Source organism: Nyctereutes procyonoides, unplaced genomic scaffold (genome assembly GCF_905146905.1).
Source record: "Nyctereutes procyonoides isolate TBG_1078 unplaced genomic scaffold, NYPRO_anot_genome, whole genome shotgun sequence".
NCBI classification, from domain to species: Eukaryota; Metazoa; Chordata; class Mammalia; order Carnivora; family Canidae; genus Nyctereutes; species Nyctereutes procyonoides.
In genome coordinates this window covers 45,655,831-45,675,769 of record NW_026575020.1, presented here as the reverse complement: position 1 = coordinate 45,675,769, position 19,939 = coordinate 45,655,831, and the positions used below count along the sequence as shown (strand labels likewise).

At 35.0% G+C, this 19,939-nt stretch overlaps 1 protein-coding gene across 5 annotated transcripts in view; it reads right to left on the bottom strand.

The window, feature by feature from the left end:
* The window catches only part of TANC2 (tetratricopeptide repeat, ankyrin repeat and coiled-coil containing 2), a 366,267-nt gene that overhangs the window by 208,622 nt on the left and 137,706 nt on the right, over nucleotides 1-19,939 (bottom strand). For 4 of the 5 annotated variants that reach the window (XM_055321616.1, XM_055321584.1, XM_055321595.1 and 1 more), the window contains exon 4: nucleotides 18,443-18,625. In XM_055321616.1, the coding sequence (XP_055177591.1) occupies nucleotides 18,443-18,625 (183 nt within the window). The remainder of the gene's footprint in view (nucleotides 1-18,442; nucleotides 18,626-19,939) is intronic. The other variant, XM_055321605.1, reaches the window with a different exon arrangement.

Sequence of the window (19,939 nt, the reverse complement as noted above, 5' to 3'; positions counted from 1 at the left end):
TTCTCAATTGGGAAAATAGACAATATAAATCAACATAACTAGCAAATAATGTCAAGTCTAAAAAAAAATTCCTTAAACTGTGCAAGAACATCCATTTGTAAGCACCCCATTAATGAAATAAGGAAGATTTGATGTATTAAGGAAGCAGGCTTAAACAATTCTAGGTTCTCATACTGTTACTTTTTTTTTTTTAATGTATTTCACTTATAAGGATATTGCAGTAAGAAGCAGAAATCTATTCTGGAATCACAATCTAACAAAAAAAGCAACCTGTCACATTTACACTAAAAAATTAGTATCTTTCTTCACAACGAAATATTTTTTAAAATATGAAGCTATTTTAAAAGATTCATATATACACAGAGTAAAATAACACACAATTAAAAATTAAATAAATGTGCCTAATGATATTTCTTAATGGCTTCCCTAAAAACTAAGTGTCAAATTCTCTTAGGTTGCGTTTCTTTTTTTTACAAATCTCAAAGTAGGCCTTAGAGTTCAGAAATCCATGTAACACACAAATACTCTACTCATCATACTCACAGGCTTTAGTTTTTCTTCCTCATTAGTCAATACTATATAGGCTTTTCTCCTGGAAACCTGAAAGGCTTCTTCTTACTCAATGGTCATGATGTTATCAGATCTGACGTCAGTAATGATCCACACTTTAATCTTCTCCAGCCAGCTCTTCACACTGCCCAGAACTTACTGTGCGTTACAGGTGATACTTCTTACAGCAGATGTTGATTACAGTCCCAAAGCACAAGTGATGCTCCCAAAGGAGCTTAGAACCCCTAACAACATCACCTGCTTCTTTTTATATCCAGAGATGCAACATGATATTTGTTTTGAACAGCTAATGATTTCAAGAAAGATTACACAGACGAGCTCTTTTCATGAGATTGCCTGACAGAAGCTTGTCCTTTCAGAATACTGCAGCAAATATAGATTGTATGATTCCCTTAGGAAAAAAAAAAGAAATATTTTTATATAATTTTTCTCTATGGCGCAGTTTAGTTTACCCTTCTGTTAGAGCAAACTGCTGGAAAAACTGGTTCTTAGGTTTCTAATGGCGCAGCATTAACATAGTGAATGATTCACGGATGTTCTTAACATTCAGGAGTATCACGGAAGGCTAGCAATGCAGCCCAGGTCCAGAGCTGATGAATGGTGCAGTGCTGCTGTTGTCATAGCAACCGAGAGGAAAAAAGCAGCGCCATATAAGGAACAGTGACATGGATTCTGGGAACAATTTATATTAAAAAGCTGTAAGCTCTTCATGCCTTAAAGCTATAAATTCCTCTCTTACTAATTCCTCCTCAGATTTTTCTGTTCTGAATTCCTAAACCAGAAGTGTGTAAATAAATATTGCAAAATACAGTAACTAAGTAAATTAACAACAACAACAAAACCACACACACACACATACCGAGGTAACTAAAAAGATTAATAACACTTTAGTAAGCTAAGACATACTTGTGGTAGCTTCATAATTTATTGGGTTAAATGGTAAAATTAGACAGTGACAAGTAAAGAACTGTCTAGAATGTGATAGCAGAAAATTTATTTTTAAACGCTTAGAGATATTAAAAACCAGACTACATGTCTTTTATTCAGATGGTAGCTTCAGATACACCAAACCTAGAAAACCATCAATTGACTGATATAGTAAAAATGATATTAATTTCAAAGATAGGCCAACTACCTGCTGTATTCCTTCTAGAAGCAGAAAGATTCAAAAGACATTAACTTCCCTGAAAATGCCCATAGCCTTTACTTATGATCAAGGAAATTCCTTGTGTCAATCACTGGTGAGACAGGGTTACTGTCCCACCCCATGCTTCTGAAGGCCTTTCTTTCCCTACTGGCCCTAGAGAACCTTTCTCATGTCAGTTTCTCCTGTGAGAATCCAGGAATCCAGAAGAAGCCCTACCCTTCTTGTAGACAGCAAGACAGTGTCAAAAAAGAATCATGGGAGAAGAGAAAACTAGGAAAAGTGTCAATGCATGAATTGAGCAGTGGTTATGGTACTCTCCTTGTGGTACTCTAGATGTAGCTCTGAGCCAAGTTTCATTAGGCTTGCTGGAAGCATGATCCACTGGTGCTATCTATTTAGATAAGGCAATTCTACATGAAATTGTTCTGTGTCATATTGATGTATGCTTCCTTCCTAGCACAGCGTATTTAATGAAATGTTAAGATATGAATAAAGCAAAAACAATTAGGTAAATCATTTATTGCAATATTCTCTTATGTGGGACTTTTAGAGTAATTCTGGTATAATTATGTATTTGTTAGGTATGGATTTATGATACTTTAATCTTCATAAATGATGACAACCTCAGTACAATGTGAATGAAAAGGACTGCAATTTAATAGAAAGGACACACCCTTGACTTGTCTTCGGACTGTAGTTGTAATAATGGCTTAGTTCATTATGAGACATAACCCTGGTAAGTCACTTAATTCCAATCCTCAAACTCATCAGCAGTAAAGTCTGAGTAATAACATATCTTCTACTTCTTCCTAAAGCAACTGTAGAAATAAAATAATGTAAAGTCTTGAAATTCTAAAAATCTGTTATCTTATTTAAAAATACCTAATTAAGCAAAACAGTGAAGACAAAAAGGGAAAATAGATTTCCATAGAAGTCAACGGACAGAAAATGGCCCCTAAGAAAAAATATATTTCAGGCTAGTTTTTTATGTTTGATTGAATGTATGGTCTCATTGCAATGCACGTATTTGTTGCAAGGAGCCATTTCAAGATTACTGTAAACAGAGATGCTGTGGACTAATGTTAACAGATTACTTAAGATAATTATGTTAAAGTAATTAATATTCTACTACCCCAATATGATTTATTCATATCTTTAGAAAATTATAACTTGGAAATAAAGAAGAATAAGCAATTTTAATAGAATAATACTAAACAACGTGCAAAGAAATTCTTTCAAATTACTTTCAACTAGTTTTTATCTCACATAACAGAAAACTGTAGGACAAACTTAAAAATAAGCATTTATCTTAGATTTTAAAATTCCACAGACAGTATATCTCAAATTCTGTTTCCTTGATAACCTCTTCTCTCTAGTAGTTTTAAAATCAAATATTGTCTTGCCCAATGGTTATTTTTGAGGCAAATTCTCTTTAGTTGTTACTTTTAGACTACCAAGAACTCGATACCTTTAGAAAAAAGAGGGCAAGTCCATGTCTGTCCCAAATCAAGCTGAGCTGATACGCATTAAAAGGATTCCAAAATAATTTTGCAAAAAAAAAAAAAAAAGTGAAATTTGAGAAATAATCATTTTTCCACCAACATTCATTTTATCATTGATTATGCCTCTAAAGGAGCTGATTGGGAAGTGGACATGGTTGAGATACTTTAAGAAACAAAATACATAGGTTTCATTTTGCTTTTATAAAAGAGGGTTTCATTTAAAGGGAGAGAGAGATTTAAGGTGCTACTTGGCTATTAATCTTTAATTTCCCTTATACTTAATTTAGGTAAACCATTCTAAAACTTATAAAGAGTTTTATATTACTTGTATTCTTTTTTAAATCTTCCCTCTTTATAAGCTTCCTCTAAGGAGTAAATATCAGCGCTAAATTCTGCAGCATTTAAAGGTAGGGTAATACTTATGAAGAGGTGAGTATATGAAATCCTCTTTCTCACAGAAGTAAGAAATAGCCATCCTACTTGTTATAGCAATTCACGCTTTGGTCAGATTTCTTTCTTTTTTTCAGGTAGGTTCCATGCCCTTCATGGAGCTTAACACAAGGGCTTGAACTCATGACCCTGAAGTCAAGACCTGAGTTGAGATCAAGAGTTGGATTGCTTAACCAACTGGGTCACTTAGGCACCCTTTCCAATCACTGGCCAGATTTCTAATTTCCTTTCCTAGGAACGACTACCACTTCAGATTAGAACTACAATTTGCAACAGCAGAGTGGTGACTAAGCAAAGAGAAAGAAATATATTCCTAAACACCATATAATGTGGCCTCTACACATAAGATAACTATTCATCTGGTGGGTAATAAAAGATTAAGATAAACTGGCAGGTTGGACATATCAAGAAGCAGCATTTGTTTAATGGATGCCATGAATGGTATTTAAAAGATATCTGAGAATTACTTTCATTATATACAGTTTTTACTTGATATGTTGACTCTATTACCTAACCCCTGAGTAAAATTTCCCAAATGTGTGATGCTATTTCTAAATTATAATCTCAACATTTGAAAAAGATCATTTCATGGCAGGTGGCTCTTTCAGAATTTTTTTATTGATTAGTAGAACATAAAAGAGCATACTGAGCTATAAGACATACATATCAAACCTCTGTCCTCTCACTTTACTTAATTCAGTAAGTGAACTTGCGAAATTCACTAAATGATATAGATATATTTATATGTTTTAATTTTTAAATTTAATCATTTTAGAAGCCAGAAATATTGACATTAAGCAGAAAGGAAGGAAAACACAGATGTTGAATCAACTCTGATATATATCAGAACACTGTTCATTATGTCATCTAAACAAAACAAAATCATTCATACACAGAGACAATTTCAAAATGGTCATATTTATTTTTAATGTAGCCAGTGACATGAAAGAAAAAATGACAATAAGATGATATATTTATAATAAAAAAAATGCCCTTTGGAACATTCTGCCCTCTGCTGTTTAAAATGTTCATCAGAGAGGGAGTACTTTGTCAAGCCATATGTTTATTACTTTTGTGGGCTAAATCCAACAATTTGGGCACATAATTTTCTATAATGAGAAAAAAACATGGTTGAGTATTATAAGTTCTGTTATTATAATGGCAACATATATTCTGGGCTGAGCCTTCTATTATCCCATACTATAATTTATTTCCTGTTTGGAGAGTCACTAAGAGCACTGAGTCACTAAGAGCATGGATATTTACCTTTTGCCTTTTACAGTGCTTTGTGACTGAGAAGTATGACTGATACCAATACTATTCAGCATTTACATTCAACATTTGACAGTTTTTGAACTGCTTACATTCCACAGCAGGTAGGCAGATAAGCAAGTAAGAAGAAAGGGTCAATTAAGCATAAACTTAAGACTTTCTAGGAACTGTGGCATAAAACTCTGGTGAGTTTTCTGGGGAAGATAACAGAAGGTATGGACAATAATTTTTTTTCCTGTAACGTCTATGGTATTTGCTACATTTAAAAGTGATATCTGGGACACCTGGCTGGCTCAGCTAGAGGGTGCAACTCTTGATCTCAGGATTGTGAGTTTGAGCCCCACGTTGGGTGTAGAGTATAGAGAATACTTAAAAATAAAATCTTAAAAAAAAATGAAAGTGATACACAACTTTTAGAACCACCACATACCAGCTAAAAAGGATATCAGAGATTATTAAACCAAGTGATTGCCAACCTTTCCACCCTATTAGGATTCCTTTTATTATTTTCTCCATTTATACAGACTTAACATTTTGAAAGATTTTATGTATCAAAAATTTTATTTATTAAACAAAGAGACAATAACCATTAACTGAAGTTTCAAATAAATACGAACTGATCACAATAACGTGCTATCATTTCATCCAAAGCGAAGTAAGCTAGCCCATGTAATTTTATGATAAGTAAACATGTATTTTCTTTGAGGCTTTTTTAAATATTGAGGATTATATGCAGAATATGATACTGAATGTTACAGAGCTCAATGGTGGTAAGGATAATGATATTTAAAAAGTAAGTAACTGGGGTGCCTTGGTGGTTCAGTCAGTCATATATCCAACTCTTGATTTCAGCTCAGGTCATGATCTCAGGGTCCTGGGATGAGGCCCCACCTTGGGCTCCACACTGAGTGGGGACTCTGCTTGGGATTCTCTCTCTCTCTCTCTCCCTCCCCCTCTTCTTCTGCCCCTCCCCATACTGTGCTAAATAAAAAAATAAAATCTTTCAAAATAAATAAAAAGTAACTGCCAATGCATACTGACATCTTATAACAGTAAGGGCTAGGCACACAGAGAAACTCTACAAACATTTCTGTATTCCTCTCAGCCCTACGGCATTATTATAATTACTGTACATATGAGGAAATAAAAGTTCAAAAAGTGTTCATCTATTCAGGTATACAATTTACAAATGAATGAGCATGGAATTTTAACCTGACTCTTTGTCCAAGAGAACCTGGCTCTTGACCAGTATGGCACTATCAGTTCTTTAGGGCCTAGAGTTCTGAGTGTTAATTCTGCCATTTTATAAATACATCTATACCTCTATTCCATAAAGATCTGTCGAAAATATTACTTTACGGTGTGTTGTCCTTGTTAAACATCTTTCCTGATGTTGGCCACCTGCCCTCCTAGAACTCTGCCTGTCATCTGCTCCTAGATTCCCTTCCCTTGGATTAACAGGCTCCATCCCCTTCCTGTGACACACAATTATTTATTGCTCATCACCCTAGTATTTAGGGTCTGATAAGTCTTCACTTAGTGATTGCTACCAGACTGCATCTTACTGAATTGCTTCCTCCACCCCAGATCTTAGGCGTCCCTGGTGTGACCCTCCTGTGGGCCACCACTCTAACAGGAATGCTGGATAAAGTCAAATTTTCACTTCATATTTTAGGCAACAGATTTCTTTTAAAAAAATGCAGAGAAAAGAAGCTATGAGCCAATGATTGGTAATTTCATTCTAAGAGGAAATATAGCTTAAGGGTACAGATTAAAAATTAATAAGTAATTTATATAATCACAAATGTATGGAAAAATATAAATAAATAAATATGGACATACCAGGAATTTTCTGATAAAGACAGATTTGTATCCAAAAAAGAAACATACAAAGACACAAGGACATAATCAAAGATGAAGAGTGGAAAACCCTCTAATTATATTGTCAAGGAAGAACAGAGCCCAAGCTGAGAAGAGCTATGTTGCTAAAACAGCATAAAGGATTGTTTGGATATTGTTAGAATAAAAAGATGGACAAGGAAAGGCCAGATCCAGTTCATGAGAAAGAAAACAAAAGAAATGATTCTGTTATAAGCTTCCACTTATGAATCAGCTGCTATGAGCTAAACTGTATGTTCTTGACATACATATTATTCAATCCATACAATACCCTGTGAGGCAGAATTAAAAAAAATAGTAATAATACAGATAAGCAAACTTACTAAGAGTAAATAAGTGACTTGACCAAGTCATACAGCTAATGGGTGGCAGAGTCAGGGCTTGAATTCAAGTATAACTGACTCCAAAGTTTGCCATGTTTAACAACATCCTACCTCCACCCATAGAACAATTAATTACTCAACCCTCAATTTCCTTTAATCTTCCCCATCAAGGAAAATATATCTAAACCAGAAAGGGTAGAATAAATATTGTTAAGAATTACTGAAGTTGTAAGTTATGACTTATGAAGATAAGTTATAAAAAAACATATACTCAAAATCCAGGCCCACACAATTGACATTTGAGTTCTAAAAGAACATGAGAATAGGAATAGTCTAAAAGAACATGAGAATAGGGGGATCCCTGGGTGGCGCAGCGGTTTGGCGCCTGCCTTTGGCCCAGGGCGCGATCCTGGAGACCCGGGATCGAGTCCCACGTCGGGCTCCCTGAATGGAGCCTGCTTCTCCCTCTGCCTGTGTCTCTGCCTCTCTCTCTCTCTCTCTCTCTCTCTCTCTCTCTCTGTGACTATCATGAATAAATAAATAAAATCTTAAAAAAAAGAACATGAGAATAGGAACATAAAAATACTAATAGCAGTCTTTGCAAAACCATACGGAAAACTAGGAGGGCTATAGGACTAGACAGTGGCAAAATTTGGATAGGAGACAGTTTCTATAAAATCTTTACAAAGGGAGAAACACTAAGAGACAGTAAGGGATCAAAAGGAAAAGTAATTTCAAAATAACCTCATGTCCATTTTGATACAGAACATGAGGGAAAAACACAGATGTAGTGCCATCTTGATATTGGACAGGTCTTAAATAAAGTTCTGTAAGCTAAAGAAAAGCCAATCTGATAGTAGCTTTCCAGGACATAAAGGACTGCCCTGGGAAAGAGGAGGTTCATTTATGTCACACAGCTTAACAGGCAGTACCAGGACTAACGGATGGGAGCAACTGAGGAGATTTCCATCCATGTAAATTAGAATACTGATAGTTAAAACTATTCAACAAAGGAATAGGCTATGCTACAAAGTCGAAAGTTTATCCTCATTGAAAGTTTTCACCCAGAAGCTGTTGACTATCCACTTACATTGCTCTGAAAACTAAACATACTCCTATTACGCATAGGGAACACAGTAAATGGTACTATAGTAAAAATTATGGTGACAGATGGTAGCTACAGTTGTGATGAGCACAGTATAATGTAGACTTGTCAAACCGCTATGTTATATACCTGAAACTAATATAACATTGTGTGTCAACTATATTTTAATTTAAAAAATCGACTATAATAATTAGAACATTCTGATAATTAAACACATCAAAAATAATATGAATTGACAAAATTTTATAATAGAAAAATATTATTAAATATTTATTAAAAAATAACATTCTGTATCTGCAATTTACAAATGAAGGCAAATATAGAAGTAGAAATATGTTACTATTACCTTTGGATGATTTCAAAAGGGCTACTCTTTTTTCTTTTCTTTAAGATTTTATTTATTTATTCATGATAGACATAGAGAGAGAGAGAGACATAGAGACATAGGCAGAGGGAGAAGCAGGCTCCATGCCGGGAGCCCGACGTAGGACTCGATCTCAGGACTACAGGATCGCGCCCTGGGCCAAAGGCAGGCGCCAAACCGCTGAGCCACCCAGGGATCCCCCTCAAAAGGGCTACTCTTAAAGAAATTCATTTCAGCATTACATTACCACTATCCTAATAATAAATCATTATAAAGTAATTGCTAAAAATAACCTGTACTGTGATAGTTTAAAAATTACTTGAATTATAAAGTAAAATCATCTACAAAACTATATTTGTGCTAATTAGATTGATAAAAATTACATCAACTTTTAAATTATGAAATACTTCAAATCACCAATAGAAACCAATTATTAATCCCTAAGTACCAGAGCAGCTGTAAGTACATTAAGAATAAAAAAGATTATCACTTATTAGTTAACACCACTCACAGCACTGAGAAATCTACAAGAAATATGAAAAGACTTTAAATTTAAATAGACTAAGTCACCACTGATATATTCATAACAGCCCATAAAGACTCACTGATTGGGTTTTTTTCCTGAATACCATTCTGATTAGATGTGTTATTTTTTGGGGCGGGGGGGGGGGTGATGGTGTCATTCATTCATTAACAGAGTAGAAAGAATGAAACTATTAAGTTCAAGAGCAAAGTGAAGCAGACACTATAAGCTGGTTTACTCAGCCTCTTCCAATTTGTGTTCCTATACTACCATGGCTAGAAAGCCAAAAATCTAGATTTCTCAGATTCCCTTGAGTTAAGGTACAGATATATAGCCTAGGATTTTACAGTAGGATAGACCTAACCTCTCATGCCTTCTTTTCTTTTCTTTTTCTTTTTTTTAAAGATTTTATTTATTTATTCATGAGAGACACAGAGAGAGAGGCAGAGACACAGGCAGAGAGGGAGAAGCAGGCTCCATGCAGGAAGCCCGATGTAGGACTTGATCCCAGGATGCCGGGATCATGACCTGAGCCAAAGGCAGATGTTCAACCGCTGAGCCACCCAGGTATCCCACCTCCCATGCCTTCAATGACAAAAAAAGAGAATGCTGTACGTGGAGAGATTACCTCTCTGGAAATCCCTAAGGTCAAGGCACCTGATTCCTTGGAGGCAACAGAGATAAAGAAGGCAGTGGTGTTCCTTCAGGTATGCAGGGTGGTAGGAGTTTCTGGTTGCATTGTTCAGGCCCTCTTGGAGATTCTGAAAGCTATCATAACCCTTCACTACATGTCTTTCTGTTTAGATAACTGTTTTCTATGATTGAGATCCTAACAAAAACAACTACTAAGAAAAAGAAACTAGAGGGTCAGCTCATTAGCTTACAAGTTAAATTGTACATCAAAGAACACATAATAGGAATTTTTTATACAGATGAGGCCTACTAATAACCATTTCACAGGAAAATTATAGAAAAACCTTCCTGAGAATTATCCACATTTGTAGCATATGCTATAATTTTCCTAGGAAGATTCTATTTTCCCCTAGAAAATATTAGTCCTCAAATGAAAAAGAAATGCATTGTAGGAGGTAACAATCATTTCAAGAGCTACAAGGAAATGGGAAACAAAGGAGAGGAAAAAGCTCTATTGAAAAGTACCATCACTATTTCTTATAACCTTGCACAGACATGGCTAAGTCAATTCGGCCTCTGAAATGTGAGTATCTGGGTCTAGGTATTCCCTTACTCTGCTGAGAGATACCAAAGTAGCATATAAAAAGAACATCCTGGTAAATTACACAACCAGGTCAACAGATGTGATTTTTTTTCTTTCTTTTTTTTTTTAACAGATGTGATTTCTAAGTCCATGTCATTAAGTTCAAACTAGAAGGAGATGAAGAACTGTAATGGTAAAAACAGAGTTGTGAAAACTGACAAATGAGTCTGTGATTAAAGGAGAGAACAGAAAAACTATAATGGTTTGGGTACACGGTGTAGGAGCAAACTGCTACATCTCCAGTAGGTCACCTAAGATATATTAGAGTCTAGTTCAGCTTTTCATGTTCATAGTAACAACTCTTAATCATCAAGAAAAGGTTAAATTCAGCATTTAACTAAACACATTTTTAAAAGAAACTCTTCGAAAATATGTTTTGTTTTGTTCTGGTTTTTTGGGATTTTTTAGTGAAAAAGACTGAAAAGACAACTCTTAATATAAGAATAAAACATCTGAAGTAACTCCTCAGGGCAGTGTTTCTCAAACTTTAGTGAGCAAAACAGACTGTGAAAAACAGAGATCCTTGAGCTCCAGATTTAATAACACAGAATCTGTGAAAGTGTGGCTGATTAGGTAAATTTGGATACTCAGGAATTTATATTTTTCAAAGAAGTCCTCCTGGTATTTCTAATGCAAGGGGTCTAGGGAACCACACAGTGAGAAACACTGTCCATAAGCATTTTACATAGGTAAAGGTTTTACTATATATAGTATTATAGTCACAAATTTGATCTTCCTCTTTGTGTGTGTGTATGCGTGCATATTGGAGAAGGTATATAAAATTAGAAGAGAAGTATCAATTATTCAATGTCTATATGCCAGGCTGTGTGTATAGGTATCTTACTTAATTTTAACAGCAACTGTGTGAAGGTAAGTTACCATGTTTTTGTATCAGAAGAAAGCAAAGAAAGCATAAATTAACTAACATACTTTGTACAACACAACCAGAAAGAGGCAATGCTGGGATTCAGCTTAGTTTAGGAGCAAAGCCGATTTATTTCCATTATACTTGTGGTTCTTATATGTGAGGAATGGATGAAGAGTTTCTAAAGGTAGACCTCTGGGCTCTTCGCACTTGTTTCAATTCTACAAAACCACCACTGCGTGTGCATTCCAACATGCCACTCTTCCAAGTGTCAAATTCATTTTCTTTTCTTTTCTTTTTTTTTTAAGATTTCATTTATTCACTCTAGAGATGGATAGAGAGAGAGAGAACAGGAGCAGGGGGAGGAGCAGAAGAAGAGGGACAAGCAGGTTCTGTGCTCAGCACCGAGTCCGATGTAGGGGCTCTACTCCATGACCCTGAGATCACAATCCATGCTGAAACCAAGAGTCAAATGCTTAATCCACTAAGCCCTCTAGGCACTCCTCATTTGCTTTTTCTATAATAAGGTGTAAGTTTTGTGCGTGAGAAAGTCTCCATAAATAAATCATCTAACCTGATAGAAACAACACCATTTCACAAGAAAAATGTAAATAATTTGTTATTTTGGCCCCTTCTCCATTAAGGAACACTGTGGTATTTGCAAACTTTCCATACTAGTGGTTGAAAAAAGGGTAGGAAGACAGGACTACTATATTTCAATAAAATATATACAACAATACTACAGCTGCTATAAATAATCTTACTATAAATACAATACTATAAATAATAGTTCCACTCTATATGAGTGACTTCCATTCAATTATGAAAATAATTAGTAGAATAAAATTATTTTCTTACATACAAATTCTTAGGTTATGTTCTTACAAAATCTAAAAAGAGACTTAATTATATTGCAAATCTAGCATGTGTAAATATCACAAAGGATTCTTTATTTGATAATACATGTTGACTTTTAGTTGTTCAAAATATGCATACTGACAAGGACTCTCTCCTTGACTAAACTTTACTTTATCAAGGCTCTTCTGAGCTCCTTTCTACTGACTAGATCAGCATCAGCAAGGATCCCGGTAAGTCCATTTAGTAAGAATCCTTCCATCCACCTCTGATCACCCTGGCCTATCTAGCAAGAGTCCTGTTAAACTGGTTTTAGCAAAAATCCCCCTATCCTTGATGTCTTCCTCTTAGGAATTTTCCATCCACCTTGCTGCCCACCTCACCTTGATCCTTGGCTTATAAGTCTTTAGCTTTCTTTACTATATTTAGCATTAAGCCCAGGTCTGCACTAAGGTCTCTTTTCTCCATTGCAATAGTTTCTGAATATTAACTACTGGGCAGCTCTGATTTTTACAATACTGACTAAGGAAAACTGAAATTATCTAAATTGAATTAAGTAACAACCCCTTAACATTCTCTACTTTTGGTCTGGAAGACTATGGGGACAGTAACAGAAGTAAGGGTCCTCTTTTCTCTACTCCTGCCACTGAGTAAACCTTGGAATTTTATTTATTTTTTTTTATTTATTTATGATAGTCAGAGAGAGAGAGAGAGAGAGAGAGAGAGAGAGAGAGAGAGAGAGAGAAGCAGGCTCCATGCACTGGGAGCCCGATGTGGGATTCGATCCCGGGTCTCCAGGATCGCGCCCTGGGCCAAAGGCAGGCGCTAAACCGCTGCGCCACCCAGGGATCCCAACCTTGGAATTTTAAACAGCATAATCTTTAACCGATAAAACTAGAGAATTTGAATTAGAAACAGTAATGAGGTCCAGACCTAGTTTAATTAGTACTATCATTCCAAAGAGCTTAAAAGTCTTAATATACATTTTCTCATTTAACCTTAAAAAAAAAAAACAGATTCTGGGGCTCCAGACTTAATGAGACAGAATCTCCTACGTGAAGTTGATTAGGTAAACCTGGATACTTAGGGATATGCATTTTTGAAAGAACTTCTAGTATTTCTAATGTGAGTGGTCTAGGGACCACACAGTAATATATTTGGTAAGATACTATATCCATATGGAAATTAAAATACAAATATTTAACATTAGCAATGATGGAGCTTAGACTATCATATATATCTACTATATTTTTTAATCTAATAAAATTCACTAATAGATCTTGAATTCCAATATTTTTCCTAAAATTGCAGTATTTACTCATGCTACAGAATCATGAGTACACTGCAATAAATTAGCTACAAAGACTAACATAATCTCTGTGGTCTTATATTTTTAAATTGGCTTTTCAATAATTTTATCAAGACTGTGTTTCTATTTAATCCAAGACAATAAATGAGAAGAAAAGTAACATTTATTCAATGTATTATATTGTAAGCTTAAGAAATCTTATTCAATCTTCACAGGAACCTTGAATTTTTTTCTAACGATAAAATTCACTAAAGTATATCTTGAATTCGAGTGCTTCCAAAAACTGCAAGTAAATTATCATGTGAAAAATGTATCATAAGTACACTAAAATATATCAGAATATGTAGGCTAATATTACATAAGGCTGTTTTTTTTTTAAGATTTTTTTTATTTATTCATGAGAGACCCAGAGAGAAAGAGAGGCAGAGACACAGGCAGAGGGAGAAGCAGGCTCCATGCAGGGAGCCCGATGCGGGACTCAATCCCGGGTCTCCAGGATCAGGCCCTGGGCCGGAGGCAGCGCCAAACCGCCGAGTCACCCGGGCTGCCCCATAAGGCTGTTTTTAATGTCAAAATAGCTTTAAATCTTTTCCCCAGTATGTCTCATAAACAAGTCAATGATTCCCTTTTAGCAGGGAAGAAAGGGAAAATCTCCCTTTTTATCCATGATGAAAATAATATTTTGGCCACAGTTAGCATTTAAAGTAACTAGGCTGCAGTATGATCAGATGAGATATTATGACTTATTTACCATCTAAATTGTACTACCACATAGTCATTCCAATCTATGTAGCAAATACTTTTTAAATCAGGTCAAAAAAAATTTCCCAAACTAGATAATAATCCATTGAATATCAGTACTTGGGGGTTACTCTTCTGAAAAGAAAAAGGGCTTACCTACAGTAATTAAACAAATTTCTTGAAGATCACCTTCCAAAAGCTCAGAACTCATATTTAACATAGCTGATAGAAAGTCATTCAAATTTCTTTTAGAATTATAATAAATGTGGCTAACATTTATTGACTACTTATTCTTTGTCAGACACTGTCTTATGAGCTTTATATGTGCCAATCATCCAATGCTTGTAATAGTCCTATTAACCTTATTTTAGAAGACTTCCAACAAATTTGCCTAAGTTTACACAGTTAAGAAATAGCAGTCCAGGCCCATTTTGTTCTACTGCCTCGTGAGATTTTAGATTTTATGTGTGGTAAAAAAATATAAACATCATAAAAAAGTACACAACAAAATTTATGTCATCCTTCTCCCAAGCTATTGAGTTAGAGTTATTCTATCTTCACATCACCATCATATATATGCATCTGTGTATGTTTGTGTGTCATACAAATGGATTACTATTAGTGATAGATTTTAGTTTTTTAGTATACATATATATACATATACACATACATACATGTTTCAAACTTGTTCAAATTAATTTTTAAAATAAACTGTGCAATAAAATTTCTGTCAAGGAGTATGTGTGCTACAATTTTTAAAAAAGATTTTATTTGAGAGAGAGAGTGTGTGTGTGTGCACCCAACCTGAGCTAAAATTAAGAGAGGCTTAACCAACTGAGCCACCTACGCACCCCTGTGTATTACAATTTTGATACATACTATCAAACTGCCCTCCAAAAAGGCTGCAATGATTTAATAACTCTACCAAAATTGCAAATACTCATGATCTATCTTTTACTAACTTTATAGTGTATATAATAGGCAAACAGTATAAACTCAATAAGGTTGAATGAACTATTGGCACTCTCAATTATCTATACTTTAAGAAGGATGCTTAAGGGGCTTTAGGATATTACGAACAAGAACATCTTGGAAAGCACTAAACAAGAATCTAGAGAACTGGGGCGATATGATCACCACTGTAACAGGAGCCAATAGTGTCTCTGCGTACTCTCCTCCACACCTCCCCAGTGCACAGCAACATCCAAATAAGTCAAAGAACAATGAGGCTTGCCCAACCTTAGGTTTTCCAGTTTCCCTTTATTGCTTAAATCATTTGTAATCTATCTTCTGTAACTTGAAATAAAAAAGTCTTAATTGAAAAAAAAAGTCTTAATTGATACACCAAATGAGTCATTATCTATACCTGTGTGAAGGACTAGGAAAAGTATGTTAGGGATACGAAGGTTCTATAATGATGATAGGAAAAAGATAGTTATCCCTTCACTATATCTCGAAAAGATTTAAAAAAAAAAAAGATTTTTTTCTTACCACTCTATTAACTTATTAGAAGTTTAAAAGATTTAAAGATGAAGAACACAGATACAAGGTCAACAAACATAACATACTCCAGTCCCTCATATGCCATTCTTTACATGTTTGCCAACAAGATCTAATTAAAAGGTAAATCAAATCATATTACTTCCCAATCCGGCTCTGCTTAAAATCCTACAGAGTTAGGTTCATTACCATGACCTAAAAATTCTGGTTTCTGTCTGCCTCAACTATTTTCTACTGCTCTTCCCTATGACTTGTTCTGCTGAAACCAACCTGCCTTCTTTCCATTCCTTGAACATGCCAATGCCACTTTCTGCTTTAGAACTTTTGTTCTGGCTGTTCCCTCTGCTCAGAAGGCTCTGATCCCAGATCTTCCCACGACTGGCTTCTTTTTGTTATTCACACCTCTGTTCAAATACCTCCTGTTCTTACTCTCCCTGATGACTCAACAAAAAGAAATCCTACCTCCACTCCACTCTCTCTCCTTCCCATTTACTATTTTATTACCCTCATATTACTTGTCACTATCTAAAATTTTTCAACACCCTGTTAAGTACGTCTAGAGCAGTGTTTGGCATATTACGGGTCCTAAACAAATATTTGCTGAACGATTAAGTGAAAAGCACAGAAAAATAATAACTACTTTGACTATAGAAAAGACAGGGTATAAATGTTAGAAAGTCAGAAATAAAATAGAATAAGATGACTAATCTGGCCCTATTTACTCAGTTTGGTGGGTAATATGAATACAAGGTATATAAGGTAACTGGAAGTTTAAATGCATGGAAATGGGTAAATCAGTAAGTGCAGTACTAATGGCTGGATTAAATTAATGCATTTTGCTAAAAAAACATTCTCTGGAGGACATTTACTTATGGTCAGCAAATCTTTCTCTATTCAACTTTCTTTTTAGTTCATAACAAAATATAATTGAAAATGGAAAGATAACTCATAAATCTACTAAGTAAGGTTAAATTTAAATTTCAAAGTAATTTCATTCTAGGTTAAACCAAAAAATTCCTATCATCTGCTTCACTCGGCAGAAAAATGCCCACAGGAAAATGTTCATGGCATCCTTTTTTCAGGAGACAGATTTCTCTCATTCAGAAATTTTACAGTGTATCCTCAATCTTCAAATTCTTAGGCCTTTGACAATCCTTTGACAAATAAAACTATTTGACAGCATGCAAATACTTCAAATATTAAAAAATTAAAACTGAATAGTTCACACATGTAATTAACCAAGTATGCCTCTTACTACCACTTCCCTGTCTCACCTCTGTGATATCAGGCATGTAATTGACTTTGTTATTAAATGTACTTATCTTTTAATAAAGTTCCCTATTTAAGTTGAAGCTTAAACTGGGATAGGCCAATGGGATAAAAAAAGTGTTATCTTCAAAACTTCGGTGATCCAGTTTATTTCTGCAAGGAAATTGAATTTTTCTTCCTACCTCTTCCGAAGTGTGCTAAATGAAACACATCACTTGATAGCCATCTCATATTTGGTTATTTGTATTTTCACTAATCAATAATATCTTAAGCTGTAAGAAAAGGGAGATATTTCTATGCAAAGAAATTTTATTAAAGTCCAACCACATAAAATTTATCCTATTTTTAGATATCAGAGGGAATAAATATTTCAGTAAAATGTTACTAGGCTATTTTACTGATTTTTATCAAATGACCCAAGAATCAAAGTAGACTTTGACTCATTATTTGAAGAAGCCTAAAAACAATAAATATAAGAGGAATGACTTATGCCTTGTAAAACTAAAGAATAAAGAAATACTATTATTTTCATGAGAATTATGAACATTGTAAAATTTTCATTCAAAATTGATACAAAAGTCTAAAAATTCCATTTTCCCTTCTCTCCTGTTTTCTTTTGAATTGTCATACAATAATCAATCCTCCCCCCTGTTCAGCTCAGTGCTAGACATATAGGAAGCAGTTAATGTATCCTTTGAGAATGACTTAGTTTCTCACCTCTAATCACTCATAATCCACCAATATTCAGTCAACTTAATGACACCAGATATATACTGATAATGTTAAAAGAAACTTAAGAAAGCGACCCAGGCTTATATATTTTCACATGTAAGTATCATTCAACACATTAAAATTTCTTCTCTGAAAAAGCTTTAAAGGACAAAAGTTCATTTAATAATTAAGACACAGTTTCACACCTAATCACTTGATCTGAATGGGTAACATATATCGTGAGATCATACTAAAGTCAATGCAATCCACAAACTTATGAATTATATTAAGTATCCTAAGAAGTTGGAGGAATGTACAATGGGAGAGGAAAGTATCTAAATCAACTTTTAGAAATAGATATGAAATAGATTAGGATTAAAAAGAATACATGACTGATGAACTCTGAAGCTCTTATTCCCTTAAAATTACAATATCTTCATCTGTTAATCTGACATGAACAAGCTGATAAATGAAATCAGAACAACAGTGTATTCTGGCAAAACTAGAAGTTTCCTGAAAGCCTAGAAAAATATGTCCACAACAGATGGATCACTTAGGAAATAAATACATCAATCTGTCAAACGGAGTACTATTTTAATTCCCTGAATTAAAATCAGTAGGAGTTCCACTTTCCAAGAGTCTGTGACATTAGGAAGGCCAAAGCAGAAAAACCTAAAGATGCATATAAACATATCTGATATGACCTAAAGTGGCATGTTAGGTTTCCTGTTAAACATACTAAATTTAGGTAAAGTCCTTACCAGTTAACTTCTTCACAGGTTGGAGCCGAACACTGATAGACTGATGTGTGAGTAAGGGGGAGGATGGAAGAGAGCGAGACATGCCCTCCATAATCCGAATGTGCTGCATACCTTCACTCACGGGAAGTGGTGGAACGGCGTAGTCTGGCTCAAAAGCACAGTCGCTTTCTGTGGAGATGCCACCTGTTAAAATAGAAAGGGACAGAACAAAAAAGCTGGTCAGAAAAGATTCTTCCTACTCTGTTAAAATTTACCTTTTAACATGGTTCAGAACAGCATATATCCATGTTAAATTTCACTGTAAAAAGTCAAATAAGGTATTTTTCAACACCTACATTCATTTCTGTACTTATTGGACACTCAATACCAGGTTTAGCACTAGGAAATTAAATCTGGGTAAAACAAGGTTCTTCCTGGTCAGGGGCCGACTGCCTCATGAACGACAGTCCAATAAAGAAAAAATTATGGGGGTGCCTGGGTAGCTCACTCAGTTAAGTGTCTGTCCTCAGCTCGACTCATGTTATCAGGGGTCCTGGGATAGAGCCCTACATCATCAGGCACCCTGCTCAGCAGGGAGCCTGCTTCTCCCTCTACCCCTCCCCCCGCTCATGTGCACGTGCGCGCCTGGGCTCTGTCAAATAAATAAATAAAATATTTTTAAAAAAATTATGGTACAATGCAGTAAGTGTTACAATTAGAGCACTGGTTTTCAGTTTTTTCCTTGATAAGAAACATGAAAGAAGATATTCACTTGCTTGATAATCTAATATGTGCAATTGCTAGTAGTATCAATGTAACTCTATTTCTTACCCCTTCTCAAGAAAGTATGTGAAAATACAAGTAGGTAACACTGACATTATTATATGGTGATTTTTAAATCTGCTTTAAGACCTTAAAAAGATTAAGTTATATGCTGTTCATTTCTACTTATACACTGCTGACTTCTACTTCCAATAATGGCAGGTTACACACTTCAAACCAACTTTTCCCTAAGAAAAACTAGAACAATGTATATGTTTTAAAATCTTTCTGAAGGCACTAAAAAGTTAATAGCATGATGAAGGATTATAAAGTTAAAAAAGGGCAGCCTGGGTGGCTCAGCGGTTTGGCGCCATCTGCAGCCCAGAACGTGATCCTGGAGACCCATGTTGGGCTCCCTGCATGGAGCCTGCTTCTCCCTCTGCCTGTGTCTCTGCCTCTCTCTCTCTCTCTCTGTCTCTGTCTCTCATGAATACATAAAATCTTAAAAAAAGAAGAAGAATTAAAAAAATAAAGTTAAAAGAAAAGGCTGAAGCCTAGCATTTGGGGTTACTTTTTACTTAGTGGCATGAGAGGCTAAGAAGGTATTGACAGTTTTAAAGAACTGCAAGGATAAATAATGAAATGCAGAAAAAAACAAGATGCAGAAGGGAAGCTGGTAAAACTCCCAACACTTTTGTTTAGAAGCCCGAAGGGCTATACTCTAGGAGTATGAACCAAAGCTAGTCTGGTCTTTTA